The sequence below is a fragment of the Rhinoderma darwinii genome, chromosome 1 (assembly GCF_050947455.1).
Source record: "Rhinoderma darwinii isolate aRhiDar2 chromosome 1, aRhiDar2.hap1, whole genome shotgun sequence".
In the NCBI taxonomy this organism is placed as follows: domain Eukaryota; kingdom Metazoa; phylum Chordata; class Amphibia; order Anura; family Rhinodermatidae; genus Rhinoderma; species Rhinoderma darwinii.
In genome coordinates, this window is record NC_134687.1 from 479426347 (window position 1) to 479449804 (window position 23458).

Consider the following 23458-nt stretch of genomic DNA (forward strand, 5'->3'; position numbering starts at 1 on the left):
GAGCCTTTGTTTCTCTCAGAGATAAGCGACGCCAGAGGTCTGATAGCCTCTTATCTCCCCATACGGAGATAACACATGAACTGTATAGATCAGAGGCTTTAACAACCAGCTATAGAGCACGACCTTGTCTAGTCCAGCTGGAGACATGCAACATATCCATTTGGCATTCATTCTCCAAATATCGTTGATATTGAGGCAAGACCCTGCCGGTCAGGTCGCACATAGAGTATACAAGTGGCAACAAGGCTGGTATTTACTAGCAAACGTGACATATGTCCATTTAACCTAGATATAAAAACATTAGAAGTAACCCTCTGCTAGATACAAGGGGAGCAGTAGCCATCTAATTTTAGGAATTGACACCGACTGTATCGTCTTCCATCCAGCTCTCCCTAAAGATCATGTTCGCCAAACCTCCTGTCCAGCTCTAAAAATATCCAAGAAGAGGAATCTCAGAAAACAAAGTCTCCACATAATTCAGATTATCAGAACGTATATACACAGACAATACACACAGACCATCCATTATACAAAAAGTTACAACGTTACTATTCAACCTTTGTCTATGACCGATCACTCAGTGATAATATTTATACATGTTCTGACCTACTGTTTAGTATCAGCAAGTGCCTGGTAAGCAAACGCTGGGCACAGATATCTCTGTCCTTGGACACAGGAATGCGAGATGTTGTAGAATTTATACTTCTAAAGCATGGGAAGATATTACAAGGACAGAACGTTACAAGTTTAAAAGGTTCCTGAAACGTTTAAATAGTCAAAACTGTAAATATAAAACTTTGCAAGTAAAAGAATATTAGAAAAAAAAACAAAACTGATTCCTGGAGGCTAAAAACTCTTCCCTTGTAAGGGTCAGTTCACACGTTGCGTAAATACTGAGGATTTTCCGCAACGGAATTTCTTGCGGAAAATGCGCAGCAAATATAGTAGGAGCAGAGTGAAGGAGATAGAAAAAAATCTCACCCACACTCTGCGTAAATACGGAGCGGAAAAAATGCTTAGAAATTGACCTGTGGTGCGGAGTTTTAATCCGCAACATGTCAAAAGTATTTGCGTAAACGCTGCTTATTTGTTGCGGGTTTTCCCCACTGAATTCAGTGGGCAGGTAAAACCCACAACAAATATCGGTGGTTGCGTTATTTGCAGCAAACTCAGCCGTTAGGCTGTGTTCAAACGGGGCGGATAGGTGCGTAATAGCATGCAGCGTATACGACATGTGGATGTGTCATAAATGTCCTTCATGGGAAAACCGCTTTAACTGTCTCTCTCTTACAAGATGGGACTGGGTCAGGGTACCCCCATTCTGGAAATGGGTGCGGGTCCCACATCGATCACACATTTCTGGCTGTATTGGATGGATGTCCGTGTGTTGGATGGGAATACCCCTTTAACAACTTAATGACCAGGTCTAATTTGGCCTTAAAAAAAGGACCCGTCACTAGGTCACCAAATCAAAACTGCATATCGGACATGAATTCCACGGTCTTCCCGATTCCAGCATTTTGGTGTTTTTTTTTTTAGTTACAGGGTCTCCATTCTTGAGGTATGGCCCCCGTTGTTTTGGCACCCAATATGCAAGCTCAGTGTAGTTAGCCAACAGTTTGTGAACTAGTCAGTCATTCTCCCGATGTAGAGCCAACCTCACAGCCTCTGACACGGTCCATTCGAGCAAGGCAGCTTCAGACCAGCCAAGCCCAGCGTGATCTCACAAGAACAACCTAATCTCGTGAAACCACGCGGTGTGAAAACTTCAGAGCGGGTCAAAAGCTGCCTGGCGCTGATTGGTCAGCATCAAAGCCTGCGCTTGTTTTCTTCAGTACGAGATGTAGTTTCATTGGTACTATTTTGGGGTACATGGGACTTAACTTTTATTATTTATTTTTTAACTGAGCACTTTATTTTTTTTTTATATATACTTTAACTGGATAAAAAAAAAAATTTTTTAGTCCCACAAGGGGACTTCATATAGTGACCGCTGGTATAAAGTTTTGGTATACTCACTTTTACACTAACCGTAATGCTTTGGCGTACGGACAGGCAGTCTATTAGGTTGTGCCTCTGGCAGTCGGCATACCACGGTGCCTGCGCGATCACCATCACTTAGATGCACGTTGCGATGCGGGAAGGGAACCCTTCCTGTGACGTACATGTATTACGCTAATGCATCAAACACACACATCCCATTTAGGACAATACACCCATGTGCCCACAAAAGTACTAACATATATTGAAGAATGACGGCCTAGAAACAACAGCATGTGGAAAGTTTTAGGGTATCAAAAGGATTTTTTAAAACAATCCACAATTTATATAAGATTAGTTAGAAAATGGATTCTAGATTTTACATTCCTGACTATGTAACTAACATAAGCGGAGTAATAAAATGCTACATTAACCACTCAGATCATAGAAATGAGCTTTTATTAAACTAAGCAAATAGCACAGGTTCCGATCTGTGAATGCTGTTGGTACTCTGTTTTGTAAGACTTTTTGAACAAGCAGTTTCTGCGAGAAAAGCACATTATATACTCAAAGCCCTAAAATTGACCTCTGCTAGATAGTAGGCCCTCTGGTAATCTTTTACAACAGGTCAAGTCACACAGATTTATTTTACGAAAGGAGTTCACTTTCCACTTGATTCTTACTAGTAGTTGATTCTTACTTCGGCCTAGTTCTGGTTAATCATTCAGGTATAGCAGCCCACCGTACACAAATGCAGTGCATTGAAAAAGTACCCCCCCCCCCCCCCCCCCTTCCCAATATCTTTTATTTTTTGAATATTTGTCACACTTGAATGTTTCAGATCAAACTACTTTTAATATTAGACCAAGATAACCCAAGTAAATACAAAATGCTTATTTTAAAGAGAACCTCTCTACCCCAGACATGCGCAGCGGAGTGCACCATCTTATAGGCGCTGCTGCACAGACTATGGGACACTTTGAAATAGCGGTGTAGATTCCACGGTTCTGGAGCTTTCGATGCCCTGATTATTGGCGCCCGATACGTAAATTAGCCCCTGTACAATCAGTGGGGCGTTTCTGGACAGGGAAAGGGAAGGGGGTGCGATCGTCAAAGCTCTGACATTGTCCAATCAGCTGTGGACAGTGTCCGAGCTGCTTCTGCTGTGCGATTTCTCTCACGAGATCAGAGTCTTCTCATCACTTGCTGACAGTAGCAGGAGAGAGGAGGGGAGCGCGTGCATGCGTATGTATGTGCACAGCAGAGAGAGATCAAAGCAGAAGCCGCAGTGACACTGTCCACAGCTGATTGGACAGCTCTCACTCCCCACTGACTGTACAGGGGCTTTTACATATCGAGCGCCAATAATAACGGAAGCTATATCTACAGAACGGCGGAGGCTACACAGCCAACTCAAAGTGCCCCAGGGTCTTTGCAGCAATGCCTATAAGATGGTGCAAACAGCTGCATGTCTGGGGTAGTGACAGGTGCTCTTTAAGGACGAGTCCCCACGCTGCGGTGGAAACTGCACCTACATGCAATGGCCAATGGCAGAATGATTTAGCTAGAAATACCACAGTGTTACTGGCAAAGACGTGCAGGCATTGGCTACCACATGTGGGTGTGATTTCATCTGCATGCGGCCGCTGCAATGAGAGAATGCATCCTAAATTATTATTTTGTTTATTGAAGAAAGTGCTGTTCAGACCTACGTTGAAAAAGGAATTGCCCCGTTAGCTACTACATTAATTAGTTAACCAAATTCAGATGACGATTAAGTTCAATTTGTCTAGCCACACCCAGATATGAATACTGCCAGACCTGTTAAATATAAGCATCCCTTAAAATGAACCTGTCTGGCAATGTGGAGCAGCACATTAGGCCTAAAGAGATTCATACAAATGCCATTGAAATCTACCAGCCTGCCAAGGGCTACAAAACCATTGCTAAGGCTCTAGGACTCCAGTGATCCACAGTGAGAGCCATTATCCACAAATAGAGAAAACTTGGAACAGCGGTGAACCTTCCCATAAATAGCCAGAAAAACAAAATCCCCCCCCCCCCCCAAAAAAAAGGAGCGCATCAACGACATGTCCAGTTGGCCCCCAAAGAACCCAAGGCAAACATCTAAAAGCACTGGAGGTCTCAATTGCCTCAGTTTAGGTCAAGGTATACTATTCCACAATAAGAAAAGCTCTGGGCAAAAATCAGCATTCTTGGGAGAGTTACAAGGCACAAACCACTGCGGACCAAAAAGGACCACAAAGACTTAGAGGCTCTGTCACCAGATTTTCAAACCCCTATTGCAGCAGATCGGCGCTGCAATGTAGAGAACAGTAACGTTGTTTTTTTTTCAAAAACGAGCATTTTTGGTTAAGTTATGACCATTTTTATATTTATGCAAATGAGCCTAAGTCCAACTGGGCGTGTATTGTGTGTGTACATCTGGGTGTGTTTACTTGTTTTACTAGCTGGGCGTTGTGAATAGAAGTGTATGATGCTGACGAATCAGCATCATCCACTTATCTTCGTTACCTCCCAGCTTCTGGCAGTGCACAGACACACAGCGTGTGCTCGCGAGATCACGCTGTGACGTCACTCACTTCCTCCCACAGGAACTTCATCGCGTCGGACGCTGTGTGTCTGTGAACGGCCAGAAGCTGGGTGGTAACGAAGAGAAGTGGATGATGCTGATTCGTCAGCATCATACACTTCCATTCACAACGCCCAGCTAGTAAAACAAGTAAACACACCCAGATGTACATACACAATACACGCCCAGTTGTACTTAAGAAAGGCTCATTTGCATAAATATAAAAATGGTCATAACTTGGCCAAAAATGCTCGTTTTTGAAAAAAAAAAAACTTTACTGTTATCTACATTGCAGCGCCGATCTGCTGCAATAGGAGATAGGGGTTGCAAAATCTGGTGACAGAGCCTCTTTAAGGATAATATTCTGTGGAGTGGCGAGTCAAAGATAGAACTTCTTGTAAGGCCTCTTTCACACAGCAGTATTTTCATCAGTATTTTGCAGCCAAAACCTCTTCCATGTTTTGGACTCACTCCTGGTTTTGGCTTACACACATTGAAGAAAAATACGGACCAAAACACTGCCATGTGAAAGTGGCCGAAAACATGGGTCACTTTATATCTGGCGTAAAGCGAACACCGCATTCCACCATAAGTACATACAACAGTCAAACTTGCTGGTAGTGGTAGTGTGATGGTCCGGAGATGCTTTGTTTCTGCAGAACTTGGACGACTTGTCATAATTGATGGTACCATGAATTCTACTCTCTATCAGAAAAGTCTGAAGGAGAATGTCCACCCGTCAGTTCATGACCTAAAGCTCGAGTGCAGTTGGGTTATGCAGCAGAACAATGACCGAAGCACACAAGCAAGTCCACCTCTGAATGGCTCAATAGAAATAAAATTAGGTAAAAGTACAAATCCGAAATTAAAACCCATTGAGAGGCTGTGGCAGGACCTAAAACGGGCAATTCATGCTCGAAAACCCTCCAATGTATCTGAATTAAAAACAATTCTACAAAGAAAAGTGGAACAAAATTCCTCCACAGCGGAAAAACTCATTGCAAGTTATCGCAAACATTTGATTAAAGTCTTTGCTACTAAGGATGGTACAACCAGTTGGTTTAGGGGGTGACGGGTCAATTACTATTTCACATGAGTGATATAGGTTTTGAATACATTTTTAGCCTCAATAAATGGAATGAGAATTTAAAAGCTGCATTTTCTGCTTACTCGTGTTGCCTTTATCCTATTAAAATTAGAATGATCTGAAAAATTTGGATCTAAAATTTTTTAAATATGACAAGTTTGCTAAAAATAGAAGATATTGGGGGAGGGGCAAATACGCTCTCTCAGCACTATGTCCAGTAAGACCTGGAAAGAGAAGGGCACTACGTCATGGCTTTGATTGTTCAACATAGGCAAGCAGATGGGGATTAATGGGTTGATATTTTGACAACTTTCAAACATGAAAAAAAAAATAAAAAATAAAAATACAGAAAAAAAAATTAAATAAAATGGACAACGAGTAACTATACAGAACAAAAATTGTTACAATACAAAACAAGAGAAAACAAAAACTATTTGTATTACGGAACCAGATTTTCATACGCAATCACTGCGATTGCGCCGCAAAACTTTGCTATCTGTTGTGGATTTTGCATCCCCATTGATGTCAATGGAGAAAACCTGCAACAGAAAAGCAACGAAAACGCAGCATAAATTGACATGCTGCACCGCAGGTTAATTTATTAACGTTTTCGCTGCCTTTTTTCCCGCAGTGTGGACATGAGCTTTTGACAACCTCATCCACTTTGTTGCTACTGTAAATGCTGCGGAATTTCCACACAGAAATCTGCAGTGTTTACGCTACGTGGGCCTAACACTACAGCTAGAGATTAAACTTGGTCAGGCGATCCCAATCATAAGCGGATATGAAAATCTTCCTGAAGAGAGAGTGGGTAAAGAAAAAATAAAAGTATTAAATACTACACAGAAAATATTATTATATAGCTGGAATCACTATTATACGTGCACATATGCGCCAGAGGCTCCAAGAGTTTCTGTAAAACTTCACAAGAAAAATAGTGCACGCACTTTTTCCTGTCAAACGAACAGACACCACACCGGAACCAGACGGTCGACATAGTCAGGCCCCATGCACACGACCGTAGATTTCGTCCGTAATTACAGACCCATTCATTTCTATGGCCGACGGACACCTTCCCGTATATCTACAGGAAGGCGTCCATGCCATATACATGTTCTATTTTTTGCTGCTCCCATACTATACATGGGAGCACGGCCTGCGAATACGGGCGGCTGTCCGCGGCCAGCCGTGCCTGTAACCACTGACATGGATAACGGGCACAGTCGTGTGCATGGGGCCTTAAGTCAATGGTATCCGTTGGGTGCTGGTGGTATCTGTCATACAACAGATTCAGCAGCGCTTCGTGGTTTCCGTTATGAAAAGAAGCCACAACGCAAGTGAGAACTTAGCCTTAGATTTCTCACTTTTAGAGCAAATTATAATCGTAAATACACTTCGTCAGATCGACAGCATTGTAACTGCACCGAGGTGGTCACTATGGGCTATGACTGCTAAATGCTTTCACAACAAGTTGTGATGAATGCTCAAGTGGTCTCAGAGATCACAGCGCACCCAAGTGTGAACACTTCATGAAACAATTACTTATCACTCAACACTCGCAACCACTGCCAAGACTTCACGATCTGCACAATCCCCACTAACTATGAAGATATCCCAGTGGGATGACTCATCCAGCAAGAGCCAGAAACTCACAGGAGCCGGCTCGTTCATAAACACATAGGTTGTCATGATCAGAAATTAGGTTAGAATGCAGTAATAATACATGACCGTTGTGCCACTCGGGCCGTTTTTAACGGCATCTGAGTGGCACCCGATAGTCTTCATGTACCCATTCACTTTAGCGGGTAAATTGGGACCGTGAAAAATGATCAGAGTCTCCGATCCGAGTGAAGATAGGGCATGTTCTATGTTTCCTCGGATCACTGACGGGACTCGGCCGGCGCATACGGTCGTGTGCATGAGGCGTAAGAATGCTATGTATTTGTTGTGTATGATCGTAAACGTATTGGCACAGACAACACAAACATCTATAAGTTCTCAATTACTTTTACAAGCCAGATAACTGGTTGATCAAACAAAGGTTAATCTATATCAAAAAGAAAACGACCTACCATGCTTTAATCCTGCAAAACAGGTCTACTGATAAAGTGAAAGGTTCATGGCTACAAGCATACCTCCCAACTATCAAGTACTACAAAGAGGGACAATTTGTTTTCTTTTAAGCCACGCCTCTAATCCCACCCATACACACCCGATTCAGCTTACACAGTATCACTCTCCCAAATAGCTGCCCCTACACATTATAATGCCCTCTAGCTGCCACCATACAGTATAATGCCCCATAGATGCACCCATACAGTATAAAGCCAACACAGATGGCCCCATACAGTATAAAGCCCACACATTCTCCCATGCAGTATAATGCCCATACAGATGCTCCCATGCAGTATAATGGCCAAACAAATTTCCCCATACAGCATAACACCCCCATACAGCATAATGCCCCCATAGCTGCCCCTAGTTCCAGTGCCCTTGTAGATAGACAGTGCCCATGTAGGTAGTGCCACAGTATATTGCCCTCTTGCTGCCACCATACAGTATAATGCCCCCATACAGTATAAGGCCAACACAAATGCCCCCATACAGTATAATGCCCACATAGATTCTCACATGCTGAATAATGCACACAACAGAGGCCCACATGCAGTATAATGCCCAAACAAATTCCCCCATACAACATAATGCCACATAGCTGCCCCATGCAGCATAATGCCCCATAGCTGCCCCATGCAGCATAATGCCCCCATAGCTGCCCCATGCAGCATAACGCCCCCATAGCTGCCCCATGCAGCATAACGCCCCCATAGCTGCCCCATGCAGCATAACGCCCCCATAGCTGCCCCATGCAGCATAACGCCCCCATAGCTGCCCCATGCAGCATAACGCCCCCATAGCTGTGTGACGACATGGGTATTTGAGCCCTATGTGAGGTTTGCAGATTTCTATTATACACATACAGCTTGTTTGATTTAGTGACCCGCTTTGCTGCTATATATACAGCATTTTTGTGTATTTGTTATTTTCTGAATAGCCTGTTTTCCACGTCAGTGTATTTTAATTGTTTGTTTCATTTTAGGTCCTGATGGCCAATGTGTTTTTAGGATTTATTGTAATAAAGGATTCATAGATTTTTGCAGATACAATTTGTATTTTGGTGTTATTCTTCCCTCAGTGGAGGTGTGATATGTCCTCACATTCAGTTATGGGTATTCTAGAGACTCACAGTCAGACTGGCTGCCGCATGCAGTGTGCACTGGGAGTGACTGAGACTCACCAGTCACAGCCCCGCTTGCAGCCCCACGCTAATTAAGCAAAGGAAAGCTACAAGCGGGGCTGTGACTGGTGAGTCGGACTCTCACTCCACCCGCAAAGTAGCACTGTGCCTGGGGAGCCCTCGGCGAGCGCAGGAGCTCCTTCTGCTCCTCCGCTATGAACCAATTCTGAAGCAGGAAGCTGATGGTTCCCGGTTTCAGAATTATTTTGACAGCGGGACATGGAATCCGGGACGGTTGGGAGGTATGATATATATATATATATATATATATATATATATATATATATAATCTATTTATTTTTTTTTATAGCTCGTTTGCTCCTTTCACAAGAAGCTAGTACAGAGACAAGCGCTCGTTACTACGAGCGCTCGTCCCCAAACATTTCTATCATGTCGGCAGTACATCTCCCTGTGCACCTTCATTTTAGAGATGGTGGGGGTCTTAGCACCCGGATCCCCACCGATTAAAAATTCTGATAGTAATACCGCCAGATAAAAATCTGTAACATTAAACAGGTACATCCACACAGGATGGAAAATTCCGCCGGAAATACGCATGCAAAATTCGCTACGCATATTTTGCTGCTGCTGCTCTTATTTAAAAAAAAAAAAAAAAAAAAAAAAAGGAGTGAAATCCGGAGTGAGACTACGCAGCATATATTTATATGCTGCAGGGAAAAAGAAATCTGCACTGCAGATCAATTTATGTGCAGAAACTATCAGCAGCGCGTGGATGAGATTTGTTAAAAACACATCCCACTTTGCGACTACTGAAATACGCTGCAGATTTCACGCACGCGAATCTGGACGAAAAAGCTGCAGCGTATTCGCAACGTTTCAACATACCGTTACAGGCACAGAAATAAATAAATACTATCAGGGTAAGAAAGAAACCTCTGCAAACATATCGATAATCTGATTGATGGAAGACAATAAAATGAAGTTACAAGACACGTAACCAGAAAACAAAGTCCCAATAATATAGAAATTGTGCATCCTTAGTAAAAATAATAAGAGCCGTGTTCCAGTCAAGAGGTCAGTAGTTACAACCCAGTACACACCTGACTCAGCAGACCTCAATAGGCCCTATGTTCCCCCACAAAATTGCTGAGTGGGTCTCATGTGATAGACACACAAAGCACCTGTTAACAGTGCGTAAAACGTTTAGGAATGCTTCAGTTAACTCTTGACAGCTACAAACCAGCGGTATTTTGGTATGTAGGATGCACGTATGTGAGGTGTAGACACAAGTTTAACGTGTGTCACGGAGATTACTGTGCAAAGTTTTCAAAAGATCTCCTTCATAAGTCTTTGTCTACCACCTTTCTAGATACCATATTCGGGCATGTGGAAATCAGAGTGGGATCCCCTTCCAATAGGGACACCCCCTCTATGAGACAGAGCAGGTGACGCTACCGAGCAAAGAAAAGTTGTCCACAGTGGCCGCATGGAGCTTCCCTTGGAGATAACAGATGATCATTGGGGGGGGGGGGGGTTTAAAGAGGATCTGTCACCAGTTTATTAATTCCCTATCTCCTGCCTAATCTAACAGACACTATGATGCTGATAACTAAAGTTTATTTGTAAAGATGGGAGTTATTTAGAAAAATGCTCATATTTGGCAAGTATAGCCAAATTAGCATTACTCTTTTCACGCTGTGCGGTGTAACGTTTTCTGTATGGCCCCTTCCCTGCCCAGCAACACAGTGTGATCATATAGTACAGTTTACATTCCGGACTGTATTTTCAACTGGTGATATATCTGGTTGTTCGAACTGCGATACTGGTGTCATATGAAAGATTAGAATCTCATAACACCAGAACCGCTGTTCTAGGTCATCCACAGCCAGAGATATGGCTGTTAGAAGTGATCCCCCTTCCCTCCAGCCTCAGTCTCTTGCACTGTGTGAAGCAGCTTCATGCTGATAGGCCAGCGTCAGAGGCTGTGAGGAGGCTCCACCTCAGGAGAATCACTGGTGTTACCTCCCAGATGTCTAATGAACCTTTATTTTCATATTTAGAAAAAAGGTCATAACTTTTAAAATAATAAATGTTTTGGGACACAATTTTCACTAGTATTATCAGTGTGACAGCGCCTATTAGATTAGCTAGGAGAAAGGGCATTCCTAAACTAGTAACAGATCCTCATTAAGAAGCCAGAGCCATGGAAATCAGCTGATATTGAAGCGGCTTTACATGAAGACACTATTCACACTTTCAGGATTTCACAGATTTCGATAACAAAATCCACATCTAATCCGAACACAAGCTTCATCCAATTCATGAGTGGGGTTAGCGCAACCCCACGTACACGCTGTGTAAGATTTCTGCTCACCGCGTTGAAATAAAAATAGGATAGTGTGTGTGTGTGTGTGTGTGTGTGTTCCAGAAAAGACATTGCGATTGCGCACAGATACAAGTTGGGTGGGTCAAGGAGGTAGGAAGGAGTAAAATTCCAAGTAAGAAGTATAGTTTGTATAACTGTATAATATAATTTCAACCTAGGAAAAATATATATCCGTGAATATAAGCCCCTGTATCTTTTAAACATGGCAGATTTGCTGTTCAGAAGGCCGATTTATCATCATCATCACTCAGCTTTCCAAAAATCAGATATAACTAAGAAACCAAGCAGAGGTTGTCCCATTCCATAGGCAAAGTTGTCCCGTACTATACTGTAGGATCTGTGGCAGAAATCCAAGGCTCGTCTCCGATTACTGCCGCAGATGTGCAGTTTGATGTGCCGCGAATCCATCTCATTCAATGGGGCTGATCCGAATGTCTATATCCGCCAGCTTGTCTGTGGAGAATCGGTAGCATGCTACTTTTTCTCTTTGAGATAGTGTGTGTGTGTATGTATGTGTGTAGATCACGCTGTGACGTCACTCACAGGTCCTGCATCGTGTCAGACGAGCGAGGACACATCGGCACCAGAGGCTACAGATGATTCTGCAGCAGCATCGGCGTTAGCAGGTAAATCGATGTAGCTACTTACCTGCAAACGCTGATGCTGCTGCAGAATCATCTGTAGCCTCTGGTGCCGACACGATGCAGGACCTGTGAGTGACGTCACAGATCTGCACTGCCAGAAGCTGGGCGTTCTGAAGAGAAGAGGATGTTACTTCTCATCAGAACGCCCAGCTAGTAAAAGTATTAAAAACGCCCCGATGTACGCACATAATACACGCCCACTTGGACTTTTACTTTTCAACACGCCCAGTTGTACTTTTGCAAGCCTCATTTGCATAAATACGAAAATGGTCATAACTTGGCCAAAAATGCTCGTTTTTTAAAAATAAAAACGTTACTGTAATCTACATTGCAGCGCCTATCTGCTGCAATAGCAGATAGGGGTTGCAAAATCTGGTGACAGAGCCTCTTTAACAGTTATGGGGTTTAGGATGATCTAATCATTTGTATAGCATTTACCACATCTGTATACATACAGTGATGGGGCGTTTCAGTAATTAGTATAAACATGGTCACAAATCTGTCAACAAACTTTGCATAAATCAAAGCGAGCAGAACGTTGTAATAGATTTAGAGAAAAATTCCTGTCTCCACTTATCAGACTCCCTTATCATTCACTGCTAAAAACACTTCTTGAGACAAGACAGATCATCAGCTCACATGGATCAGATTACAGCCACCTATAGAAGTCCATGGAGAGGAGGGGGAGCTGCTGGAGGGAGAGCGAGAGACAGACAGAGATGCTGCAGCATCTAGTAAGTGTTCTCTCTCACCCCAGTGCTGGATTCACAGTGACACTGCTCATTACGGTTGTGTTACATCCTCCATGTAGCTGCTGCTACCGAGGGGGTGTTACAGAGAGACAGGGAGCAGGATGTTCTATTCTATATGTGTGCAGTCTATAGGAGACATCATAACAGCTAGTCTCTGCTCTCTCTAGAGAGGAGTTCAGGGACAACTGAGAATGAGGGTATGTCCACACAGTTAATAAAATACGGAGCGGTTTTCAAGTGAAAACAGGTCCCGATTTTCAGCCATTTTTTAATCAAACTAGCGTTTTTCGAGCTGTTTTTCTATTGAGTCAATGAAAAACGGCTCAAGAAGTGACATGAACGCCGTATTTCCCATTGAAATCAATGGGCAGATGTTTGTAGGAGTTCTGCTTCTGATTTTTTTAGCCATTTTTCAGGACATTAACAGCCCGAAAAACGGCTGAAATTAGCCTGTGTGAACATACCCTTAGAGATAGAGCATGCAGAGGAAAAAACTGCTGAAAAATTCTACATACAAGTCATATATTGGCCAGAAAGTGTTATTCCTCATGTACACATAGGAGGTTCTACTGGTATATTTACGTCAGAGGTCTTTAATCTCAGTTTTTGCCATGATTTTCGTAATTTCACGAAACTTTTTTTTTTTTGCAATCGCACAAAACACATCAAACATGCGGATTGCGAATAATTGTACAAGGAGTATCTTGTCTCAATTAGACTTTGTTTGGTCATTTTTATGTAATTATTACTAATAGATGTGAACAGACTTTATCAAATAACACGCAAATTGTAGCATGTGAACCAAGGCCAATAGTCGTGAGCCAGCGCAGCTGCTTTTTCCTAAGCAGGAGAACTTCATGTAACAAACATCTACTTCACTAGCTAGTTGATTGCCTAGAAATATTTTTCTCTCTTGCAGCGAGTTACTGTAGCATTGTCCAAGTGCCCAGAAAAGACTGATAGATGATGGAAAAGCTTGCGCAATCTAAAAAAAAAAAAAAAGCAAGACAATTCTGCAAAACTGGCTTCCTGAGAAGGTCACGACCTAAAAAAGCAGGGAGGGAAATGCGGCCGACCGGCAAGCCACAAGGGGCAACACCATGCACAGCGTCTCCCCTGGGGGGAGGATTTATACAGCTACAGATATGAGAAAAGCTATTTAATAGGAGAGCCGGAGGGACAGAACACTAATCCCTAAAGACATGCCTGGCACACGCTGCCGGTTTGTGCTAAACCCACGGAAAGAAACTCGCCGCTTAATACAGCGGTCATTAGGCACTTTAAGGCTACATTCACACGAGCGTATCAGATTCACACGCATGAATCTGGTGCGTTACGCAGGAGTGTGCTTTGCGAGGGGCACGTGTTATTCTCGTACTCGCAAAGCACTTTTTTCAATGGATGCGCAAATCACGCACCGCACCCATGTGCGGTGTGTGGTTTTCACGCAGCCATTGACTTCAATGGGCGCGTAGGTGCATGATAACGCACCAATATAGGACCATGCAGTGACTTTCATGCAACGGACTCTCGCATGTGTGAACGGCCCCATTGAAATCAATGGGTTCATGTGTTGCGCGTGATTTCCATGCGCAGCACACGGGCGATATTCACGTTCGTCTCAATGAACCCTAAGAATTACCTTATTCTGTCTCATCGACTACAACTGGAAAGAGATTTTTCAGAAGGGACTAAAGTTGTACCAAATTATAATAAACCATGGAATAGCGATCTGTCTTAAGAATAAAATGGTCATGCCTGCGAAGGAAAACTGAAAGGCCGGGTTCACACGTACCGGAAATACTGCAGATTTTTCGCAATGGATTTTATTGCGGAAAATCCACGGCATAATACAGTAGCAGCAGAGTGGGTGAGATTTGCACAAATCTCATCCACACGCTGCGTAAATCACAAGCAGAAAAACGCTCAGAAATTGACCTGCATTTTTTTAATCCGCAGCACGTCTATTGTATTTCTATAATCGCTGCTTTTTTGTTGCAGCTTTGTCCCATTAAATTCAACGAGGAGGTAAAACCTGCAACAAATAGCAGACGTTGCAATTTTTTGCGGTGGAAAAGCTGCGATTCCACTGCAAAAATCGCAACTCAGGCTGCAGCGTTCACATGAGATGAAACATCATCCCAGGAGGCCAGGCTGCAGGACAACAGAGGAACGTGTCGCCATGGCGATGGGGAAGCGAGACACTTTTTTTTTTTTTTTTTTACGTGCAGTTTCCACAGTGGACATTCTGGCCAAAAAAACTGCACCAGAGTTTGGTACGGTTTTTCGTCCGGAATGCTTTGCGGCAACCAGGGCGGATATGCCGTGTGCTTTGACGCAACGTATCCGCACTGTGTGAACATACCCTTCGGGCTCATGCACAAGACAGAACTGTGAGTCCCAGCAGAGCTTGGGGGGGGGGGGGGGGTATTGGGCATGTTGAATTTCAAGCAACCGTCAGACATAACAGCAGCACAACCCTAAACGGAGCTCGAGTGCAGAGTTCAGTAGTTTGCACCCAGATTTTTACTTCAAAACCAGGAGTGAGACCTAAAAAATAAAACAAAAAAAAAAGCAAATGGAAAGTTCTATATCTTCCCTTTTCTCTACGCCCTTGTGGTTTTGGCTTAAAACTGAATGCAAAATACCTAACAAATCTGCACTGTGTTAAAGTGGCCTGAGGGTTCATGGATGGGAGCATAGAATGTAACTGCTTCGTGAGAAGATCCGTATATGTTAATGGAGTCTTGTCTTGTGAGATCAAGAAAGTCTTTCCCAAAGCGCTTTCTGTATTACGCTTCCACGCAGGCGCCATATGCGTAGACTTTTTAACAATACATATTAGACGTTTAGAGCGATTCAGACTGTAGAGTAAATGCCATATACTCTCTGATGTAGAAATAAGGGTCCCAATGGTCTATGTGGTAAACAAAGGGGAAAAGCTCCAAGCCCCCATTACCAGGAGGCTCCTTATGTCAATGTACTTCTTTCTCAAGCGGTGCTCCTACCTGCACTGCCCAAATACCTCCACATAGATGTGGTTAGCATGGAAGTGTGAAGACCACCATCTCAGGTTTGGAAAGATGAACCTTTGTTCTTCACTCCAGTCAAGAGTTTATTTTAGGAGAGGCTGGCACACCGTGTGACATTTTGGGTGGTCCGACAGGGCTCTTGGTAAATGTATTATCATTTGTATTGTGCAGCTGCCATACACTATAGTGAACAGGATTTATTAGTGGATGGGTCAGTAGAACAGAACACGTTGGCCTACTCAGGGGCAGAATATTATAAGTCCAAAAGGGATCGAACGGCAAAAGAAATAGTAAAATATCTCTATACAAAGAACAAAATGGACTTCCGCTTATGAAGAATTTAGGAGGAGAGCGCTGCGCCAAATTCCACATTGCCGAGTAATGGTGGACGATGTATACAGACCGATGTTACACAAACGTGAGGACAGTGCTGGAAGGTGGAGCAGCACTCCTCAAATAAATACACCAAACTCAATCTGAAGTCCGGTGTATTCTTTGTACTAGGTTATTACAGAAACGGCACGATATTTTTTGTGACAGTAACGCACTGGACCCAGAAAAGTTGGTTTTAAACCCCATTGTGGTTTCCACAGGAGGCGTTCTGGGAATATTACCTATAAGCACTCAAGTGAAGGGCCAGATGCAGTTCCCTGCACAGCGAGGTGGCTGGGAGCACCGCTGTGCAGGGAAAACGGAGAAGGGGATGCAGCGTTGAGCCCCCTTCATTCCCAGGATCGGTGGGGGTCCCAGAGGTCAGACCCTCACTGATCACAATGAGATCGCTTATCCCAGCAATATGCCAGCACTGTATAAGATGGGAGTAACTCTTCAGTTTCTTAATAGAAGTTGGAGATCCATTTTTCTGATACAGATCTCCAAAACACTCTGCATACACAAACTTAAAAGTGATACAATTTTGGCTGCCTGCACCCACCACTAGTGGGAGCAGCAAGCTGTGGGGTGCCCTTTAGTGGTGGTGACAAGCAGGCAGAATTTTAACTCTTCACTTGGTCTTTGCAGGGAATTTGGATCAATGTTTTAGAGAAACAGAATTTTAGACCCATTTAGATTAAGAAAACAAAATTGTGCTCAAGGGTGGACGTTCAGAAAAAAACTTAAATCACAAAACCAAGGAAGATCACCCTTTATATGCCACCATCTTCCATCCAACTGGCAGACAGCAATTATAATTGAAATAATATCGCCATCATGAAATAGTTCCTGACTTTTTCCCTGAAGGGGTCCCAACCAATTTTTCCCCACTAATTATACACCATATAAAAAGCCATAATGGCGGTGTAACTAAATCCTTAGGCTCAGCTCTAATCTACTTTCTTCACAGAAAGGACAGGCCTATTTCTAGAGAGTTCACACACGTGGCCATTTTGTACGTTTTTTTTTAGCATTTATTGCAGCACAAAACTAGAACTGTATTGTTTATGAACGTTATAGCATGAGCACTCCTATAATTTTGGGTTTATTCACAGGAAATTGCAACACTTTTGGTTATACTGGAAAGCATACAAAACCACAAAACTTTTTTCCCCTCGTCAGACAGGACAAAGCACAGAGGAGAAATTTAGAAAACAACCTAAAAAGGGAATCCATACAGTACCTACAAATGAAGCGATTTATGCTAAAGTAATAGCTTCTAGAGGATCTCCTAAACTGGAGACAATTGTATCCACCTATCAGCTAATAACTGGACTAAATCTGTACAGGTTTGCAGACCCTGGATGTGAACAAGTGTGATCTCATCCAATGACAGCAAGCAGAGATCATGAAAATGGTGAAAAATGGACATAAATTATGTTAGAAAGTTGTATTACTTTTCAGTGTACAATGATTTGGATTTATTTAGGGAACGACTGATGCCGTTGGAAGCATAAGCCAGTGCAGGTAAGTGTGGAGCTGCCACATTATGAATGATAATCGTTTACGGCTAAATGGTTAAATATACAGCCATCTGTACATTTTAGTAGTCACACATTACCTTATTCATTTACTACTGCTAATATGGCGTTCCCCATCAGACTCCACTAGGCCTCATGCATGTTTGGGATCCCTAAAATAACATGGATCCCGAATGAGATACCCATAGCCTGTAATGGGCCTATATAGTACCTCTAATTAGACACAAAGTCTCACAGGACATAAGTATAAAGGTGGGAGATAAATCTCAACCACCCATAAACGCAGTTAGAGATAAAGACTCTAACAATATATAATAAACTAGAGAAAAAGAGTCCGTATATATCCACATATGAAAAAATTACACATCTTTATTAGTAATAAATACATAAAATTACAGAAAACAGAGAATCTAAAAATGGATCCTTGACTAAGTCACAAGTATCTATATTAAACACAGTATATTGAATCACAATATCAAACCCCTTGAGAAAGCTATAAGCGAAACGCGCGTCGGGGCGCACTTCCACACTCTGGGTCACACGACTCTTCTCAAAACATGGGTAAGTGCATTTGCTGGACTCATAGGGACACCTTGCTATTTTTCTAGGAACACTAGTCTCCTCAGGCAAACGACCTAACGGTCTGGTCCGCTGTACTTTTTGTATTTGCATCCTATTTTGTATAGATGTACCCTGTGTAGGAGTTATTTCGATTATTAATAAAAACTGTATACTTTATTGTGATTCAATATACTGTGTTTAATATAGATACTTGTGACTTAGTCAAGGATCCATTTTTAGATTCTCTGTTTTCTGTAATTTTATGTATTTATTACTAATAAAGATGTGTAATTTTTTCATATGTGGATATATACGGACTCTTTTTCTCTAGTTTATTCTATATAGTACCTCTGTAAATTCAATGTTACTTACGTTTTTTTCTCCCGTTCTATGCTGTGTGCTTGTGACCTTCTAAACATACATATTAAAAAAGCCAATTAAAAGGCTTTTAACGGGGAACGGGACTCCTCTAAAGCCAATGGGGAGGTGATAAAATAATAAACTAAGTATTACTCAACTGTTTAACCCCTCGCCGCACTAGTGCTTCCCACCTGTCTTGGCTGCTGTCCAGCAGTGATGATAATCAGACTACCTGCCTGTCACTGCTGCAGCCAATCCCTGTCCTCGGCAGTAATGGTAGCATGGTGGTGGGCATGTGACCACTGAGAACAGTGATTGGCTGAAGCAGTCACGTACAGGTAGTCGGAATGTCATTGCTACTTGACAGCAGCAGAGACTGGCGGGAGCACCAAAATGGTGATGCTGGAGTTGCGGGGGATTTATCAGGTGAGTAATACTTTTTTACACGGACCTATGTAATTCAACGTGGCCGTTCACAGGGCCGTTGTTTCAACGAACCGTGTCAAGAGTCCGTGAGAAAATAGGACATGTCCTATTTTTTCATGCTTCACGCATTCCTCCATAGACTCTAGTCTAGTGGGGCATGCGTGATATCGCGCCCTGCAATGCAGAGCACGGATGCACCTCAGACGTGAAAAACTCCCGTTTTTCACGTCCGAGATGCGCAACGCCCGTCTGAATCTGGCCTATATGTATTTTATCATTTACAATAAAAGGTAGAAGGGTTAACCGGCACTTTTTACAAAATCAGCAACATGGCAGGAAATTGCGTAACATAATAAACTAGTAGTTACTCTTGAAAAGTCACGCACTGAAAAGGAGAGGGGGTTTATACGTTTGGGCCACTGGATGTGGTTTATGGGAACTAAAAATATGAGAGCCTACATACACAGCGTTCTGCTTTGTGGTTTTTGCAGCCTTTTTGAGAAAACATGGGCGCTACATTGGAAGAAAAAAAAAGGCGTTTTCACATGTGTTTGTTTATACAGTTTAAAGCGCCTGTCAAACCCCCAGGAGGAGGCCTAAGGTCTTATTCACACGAATGTATTTTACGTTCCATGTGTTGTCCATTTAAATAACCGACAGCACACTGACCCATGTAATTCAATGGGGCTACACCCATATCCGTGTTTTTTTTAACAGAGCGTGTCCATTGCTAGACACTCATTGCATATCCTATTCCGGTCTGTTTTTGCAGACCACTTCACCCATTGAAGTCAATGGGTGCGTAATAAAAACGGACAGCACATGGACGACATCCGTGTGCTTTTCACAGACAGTTGCTAAGGAAATAGAAAAAGGGAAACCAAAAAGCGGAGAAAAAACACTGATATACCGATGCCATACACGCCTGAAACACGGAAGCAAAATTGACTTTTTTTTTTATGGACGCAAATCAGACACGCTCATCAATAACTAGGAGAAAGTGAAAAATCAAAAGCAGCGACCGTAACCATCTACATATAGAAAAATCATCAATTTCTGCCCCCTCTACCGCAACACAGCCCCGCTCGGATTCAGTGGTTTCCGTGTATGCTTGACCACAACTCCATACAAACTCCTCTTTACCACCGTTGTACTGGTGAGGAGAAACGGGGGACATAACGGCAAACCGAGCCATATTACAGAACCATAAACACCGTATACCATTATATGGTGCGACTGTACGGCACCGCATTCTCCCCTACAAGCAATGGGGAAGATTTATCAAAACCAGTGAGAGGAAAAACTAAATAAAGGTGATCACAGACATTGTATGAAAGTCTATGTAGGACTGACCGGTAGTAAGACAGCAGCTCGGACTGATGCCACTGCAAACATTTCCGACAACACCACTTTTATTACCAGGACAAGTCAGAAGCTCGAACATCAATCAGCCGGAAATCAACCATCGTCCATCCGTATCATAAACGTCAGATCGTCAACTGGAAAAATTCAGCGGTCAGTATTTATTGCAATGGTCAACGCCGACCGTAGACATAAGTGGAGGATTTTGTCAGCCATGAATTGTTCACATTCGAGTGTCAGACAAATTACTTTCTTCTCATACTCCAAATCATAATGAGAAGTTTCTAGGAAATTGTCCCTATTGTGCGCACATCACAGACATAAGACAGGCGTTCACGTGAGCGATTATAGGGGCTACAGAATAGATGTGCTCGTTTTATAAGGAACAATAAGATAAATCTCCACATTATTAGAAAGGTACTCTATACTGTACTAGGAAGAGCAGCAGACAAGGCCCCTAGTATGGGCAGGGGAGATGCATTGTCCTGGGAGTGTAAGGGGATCATTAGAATAAGAAGGATGTTGGGTAATCGGCAAACAGCTGGTATAATCTACAACCCCAGTAGAGCATTGTGTGAGCCCGGGGATGGCAGGGTACACACAGGACATATGTGCCCGGCGGCGGCCGTACCTGTACGCCAGTGTCATACACTCCAGCAGTTTGGTGAGGGACGCATCTATTGACAGATGGCATGTGCTGGTCTTGCCGAAGCTGTACGTCTGGCAGGCCTTTTCGTTCACCGTGTCGAAGTCGTAGCCTTTCTTGGGCGGATGCTCGCTGTGCGGGGAGGACACCATGAAGTGGCCGCTGTGGATGATTTGCGCCTCGGTGCTGTCCAATTTCTTGAGCAGCAAGATCGGCTCGTCCATGTCTGAGTCATCGTCCGGCTCCTGCTTCACCATGACAGCAGCGTGCGCCAAGCGCATCGGCAGCGCCATCATCATCCTTCCGGCACCCAGCACCGGGACATTCCCGTCCACGGAACCGATTCCTCGCTGCGTTATTGTCACTGACGAGGCCGGGCACAGAGGGGCCGCACTGACATCACGGCGTCATCCACCCTATTCATTTGGGCAATGTTCCAGAATATGGTAAATGGGGCGGAGTTTGTTGGCGATTGGCTGCTGAGCTGACCAGCCCCCGACAACGCCCACTCAGTGACGTTGGGCGGGTAGTTCCTGGGTGTGTGTTGTGCTGGTGATCGGTGACTAGGACAATCGCTTCCACTTTCTTTTGTTCCGTGTACACGGATCGTGCTGGGTACAATCTGCGGAAGAACGTGCCGGCGCTGACTGTTCTCTACAGCCGAACATTTACCTCCCATCGCAACAATATTCCTTTATTTGTCACTATTGGGAAGCTGCTCACTGTCAGGTCAAACATTACAACATCTCTGCACCAATCACAATGGGTTTCCACTGTTGCAAATTGTGTTCACTTCTCTCATATGACACGGCTGGGCGTCGTGAGCTGGAATCAAAAGAACAGCAGGGGGCGCTATAACAAGTAATGTAACTAATATCTAGATCAGTGATTCCCATCTTTTTGAACATTGGGTAACCCCTGAAAAAAAAAACTTTTTGGGGAACCCTTCTCAATTAATGACGTAATTCTTGCGGGTGCGGCTTACGAAAGTTTTCCACTATTTTTTTGTGTGCACAAAAGTGGCAGAAAATGACTGCTTTAAGGGTTAATGCTTTTATTTTTGCTTTAGTTCCCTTCTGTACATTGCCCCCTTGGTGCTCATTTGACATTTATTGCCCCTTTTGCGCCCTTCTGCCACAGTAGTACACTATAATAAATAGGTAATATATGGCAAATGAAGGCACTGAACAGAAGGGCACTAAATGGGCAATGAATGGCAGATTGGCACTATGTGCCCATTGACTATTTATTTCCCCTTAGTTCTTTTCAGTGCCTTCTCAGCAGCTGGAGAGCACTGGTCTGGGCCTCTGCCCTGCTGCCACCATTCATGGGGAATTCACGGAGGAAGAGAAGGCCTTCTGCGTGGTGCCCCATCTTGTATCCTGACTCCTGAACGCTGACACAGATAGTTGTGATGATGTCATTGCGCCGTCCTATATCACTGTTTAGGAGACAAGACCTAAGAATGAAAGCGGCGCAGGCGGCCTTCTTTTCAGATAGCGGCCATCATGGCCCGATGGGTTCCACAAAAGGCTAGTTGGCAAACGCTGATCTAGACAAGGGCATTTTTAAAAAAGTATTCCAATTGAGAAATGATTCTACAACTTGGAAGTGCTCAGGAACATGTGGCCAGTGCGTTTCCACATGTCCATTTTGGAAATTCCTGTTCTTAATGTCAACCATTAATGCCACACAAAATGTTTATAAGAGTAAGCAACAGATGCCCCCATAACAGCGTGTGCATACCAAGGTTGCCATCCCTCCTAAAGTTTCATTGACAGCAGTATGATGTCATACATACCAGCGCTGCTGGCTTTTGGGGCCCCTCAATCACTCGAACACTATTCAAGTTGCTTTTTTTTTTGTTTAGCCAATTAAAGATTAGCTATGTTGAAAAATCGTAAAAAAGCATTCAGCTGTTGTAGTTGCGCGCGCAAAAGGCACTTAACAGCTCCGTGTGTCATCACCATATGATGCGCGGCTGCGTGATTTTCGCGCAGCCGCCATCATTATGACACTGTATGTTTGTAAACAGAAAAGCACGTGGTGCTTTTCTGTTTTTAATCATAGTTTTGACAGCTGTTGCGCGAATCACGCACTTCCCACAGAAGTGCTTCAGTGTGGCATGCGTGATTTTCACGCACCCATTGACTTCAATGGGTGCGTGATGCGCGAACAGCGCACAAATATAGGACATGTCGTGCGTTTCACGGACTGTCTGCACGGCCCCATAGGCTAACATAGGTCCGTGCGATGTGCGAGAAAATCACGCGCGTTGCACGGACGTATATCACGTTCGTGTAAATCCTCCCTTACAGGCAAAGCTTCCTGGGCAAAGTATGCAAATAATCTCTCCACCAGAAAACTCTCAGAGTAGCTATAGGTAGTTACTCTGTAAGTCAACGTCTGACCCTTTAATGACCAGGGATATCAGCCAAACCAGAGACACCCATCCGTAGA

At 43.5% G+C, this 23458-nt stretch overlaps 1 protein-coding gene across 1 annotated transcript in view; it reads right to left on the minus strand.

Annotated features, from left to right (window-relative positions):
• MLXIP (MLX interacting protein) overlaps positions 1 to 21526 on the minus strand; it is a 79399-nt gene extending 57873 nt beyond the window's left edge. The window contains exon 1 of the mRNA XM_075834236.1: positions 20984 to 21526. Coding sequence (XP_075690351.1) covers positions 20984 to 21297 — 314 coding nt within the window. The 5' untranslated portion in view covers positions 21298 to 21526. The remainder of the gene's footprint in view (positions 1 to 20983) is intronic.
• Positions 21527 to 23458: the final 1932 nt, after the last annotated feature.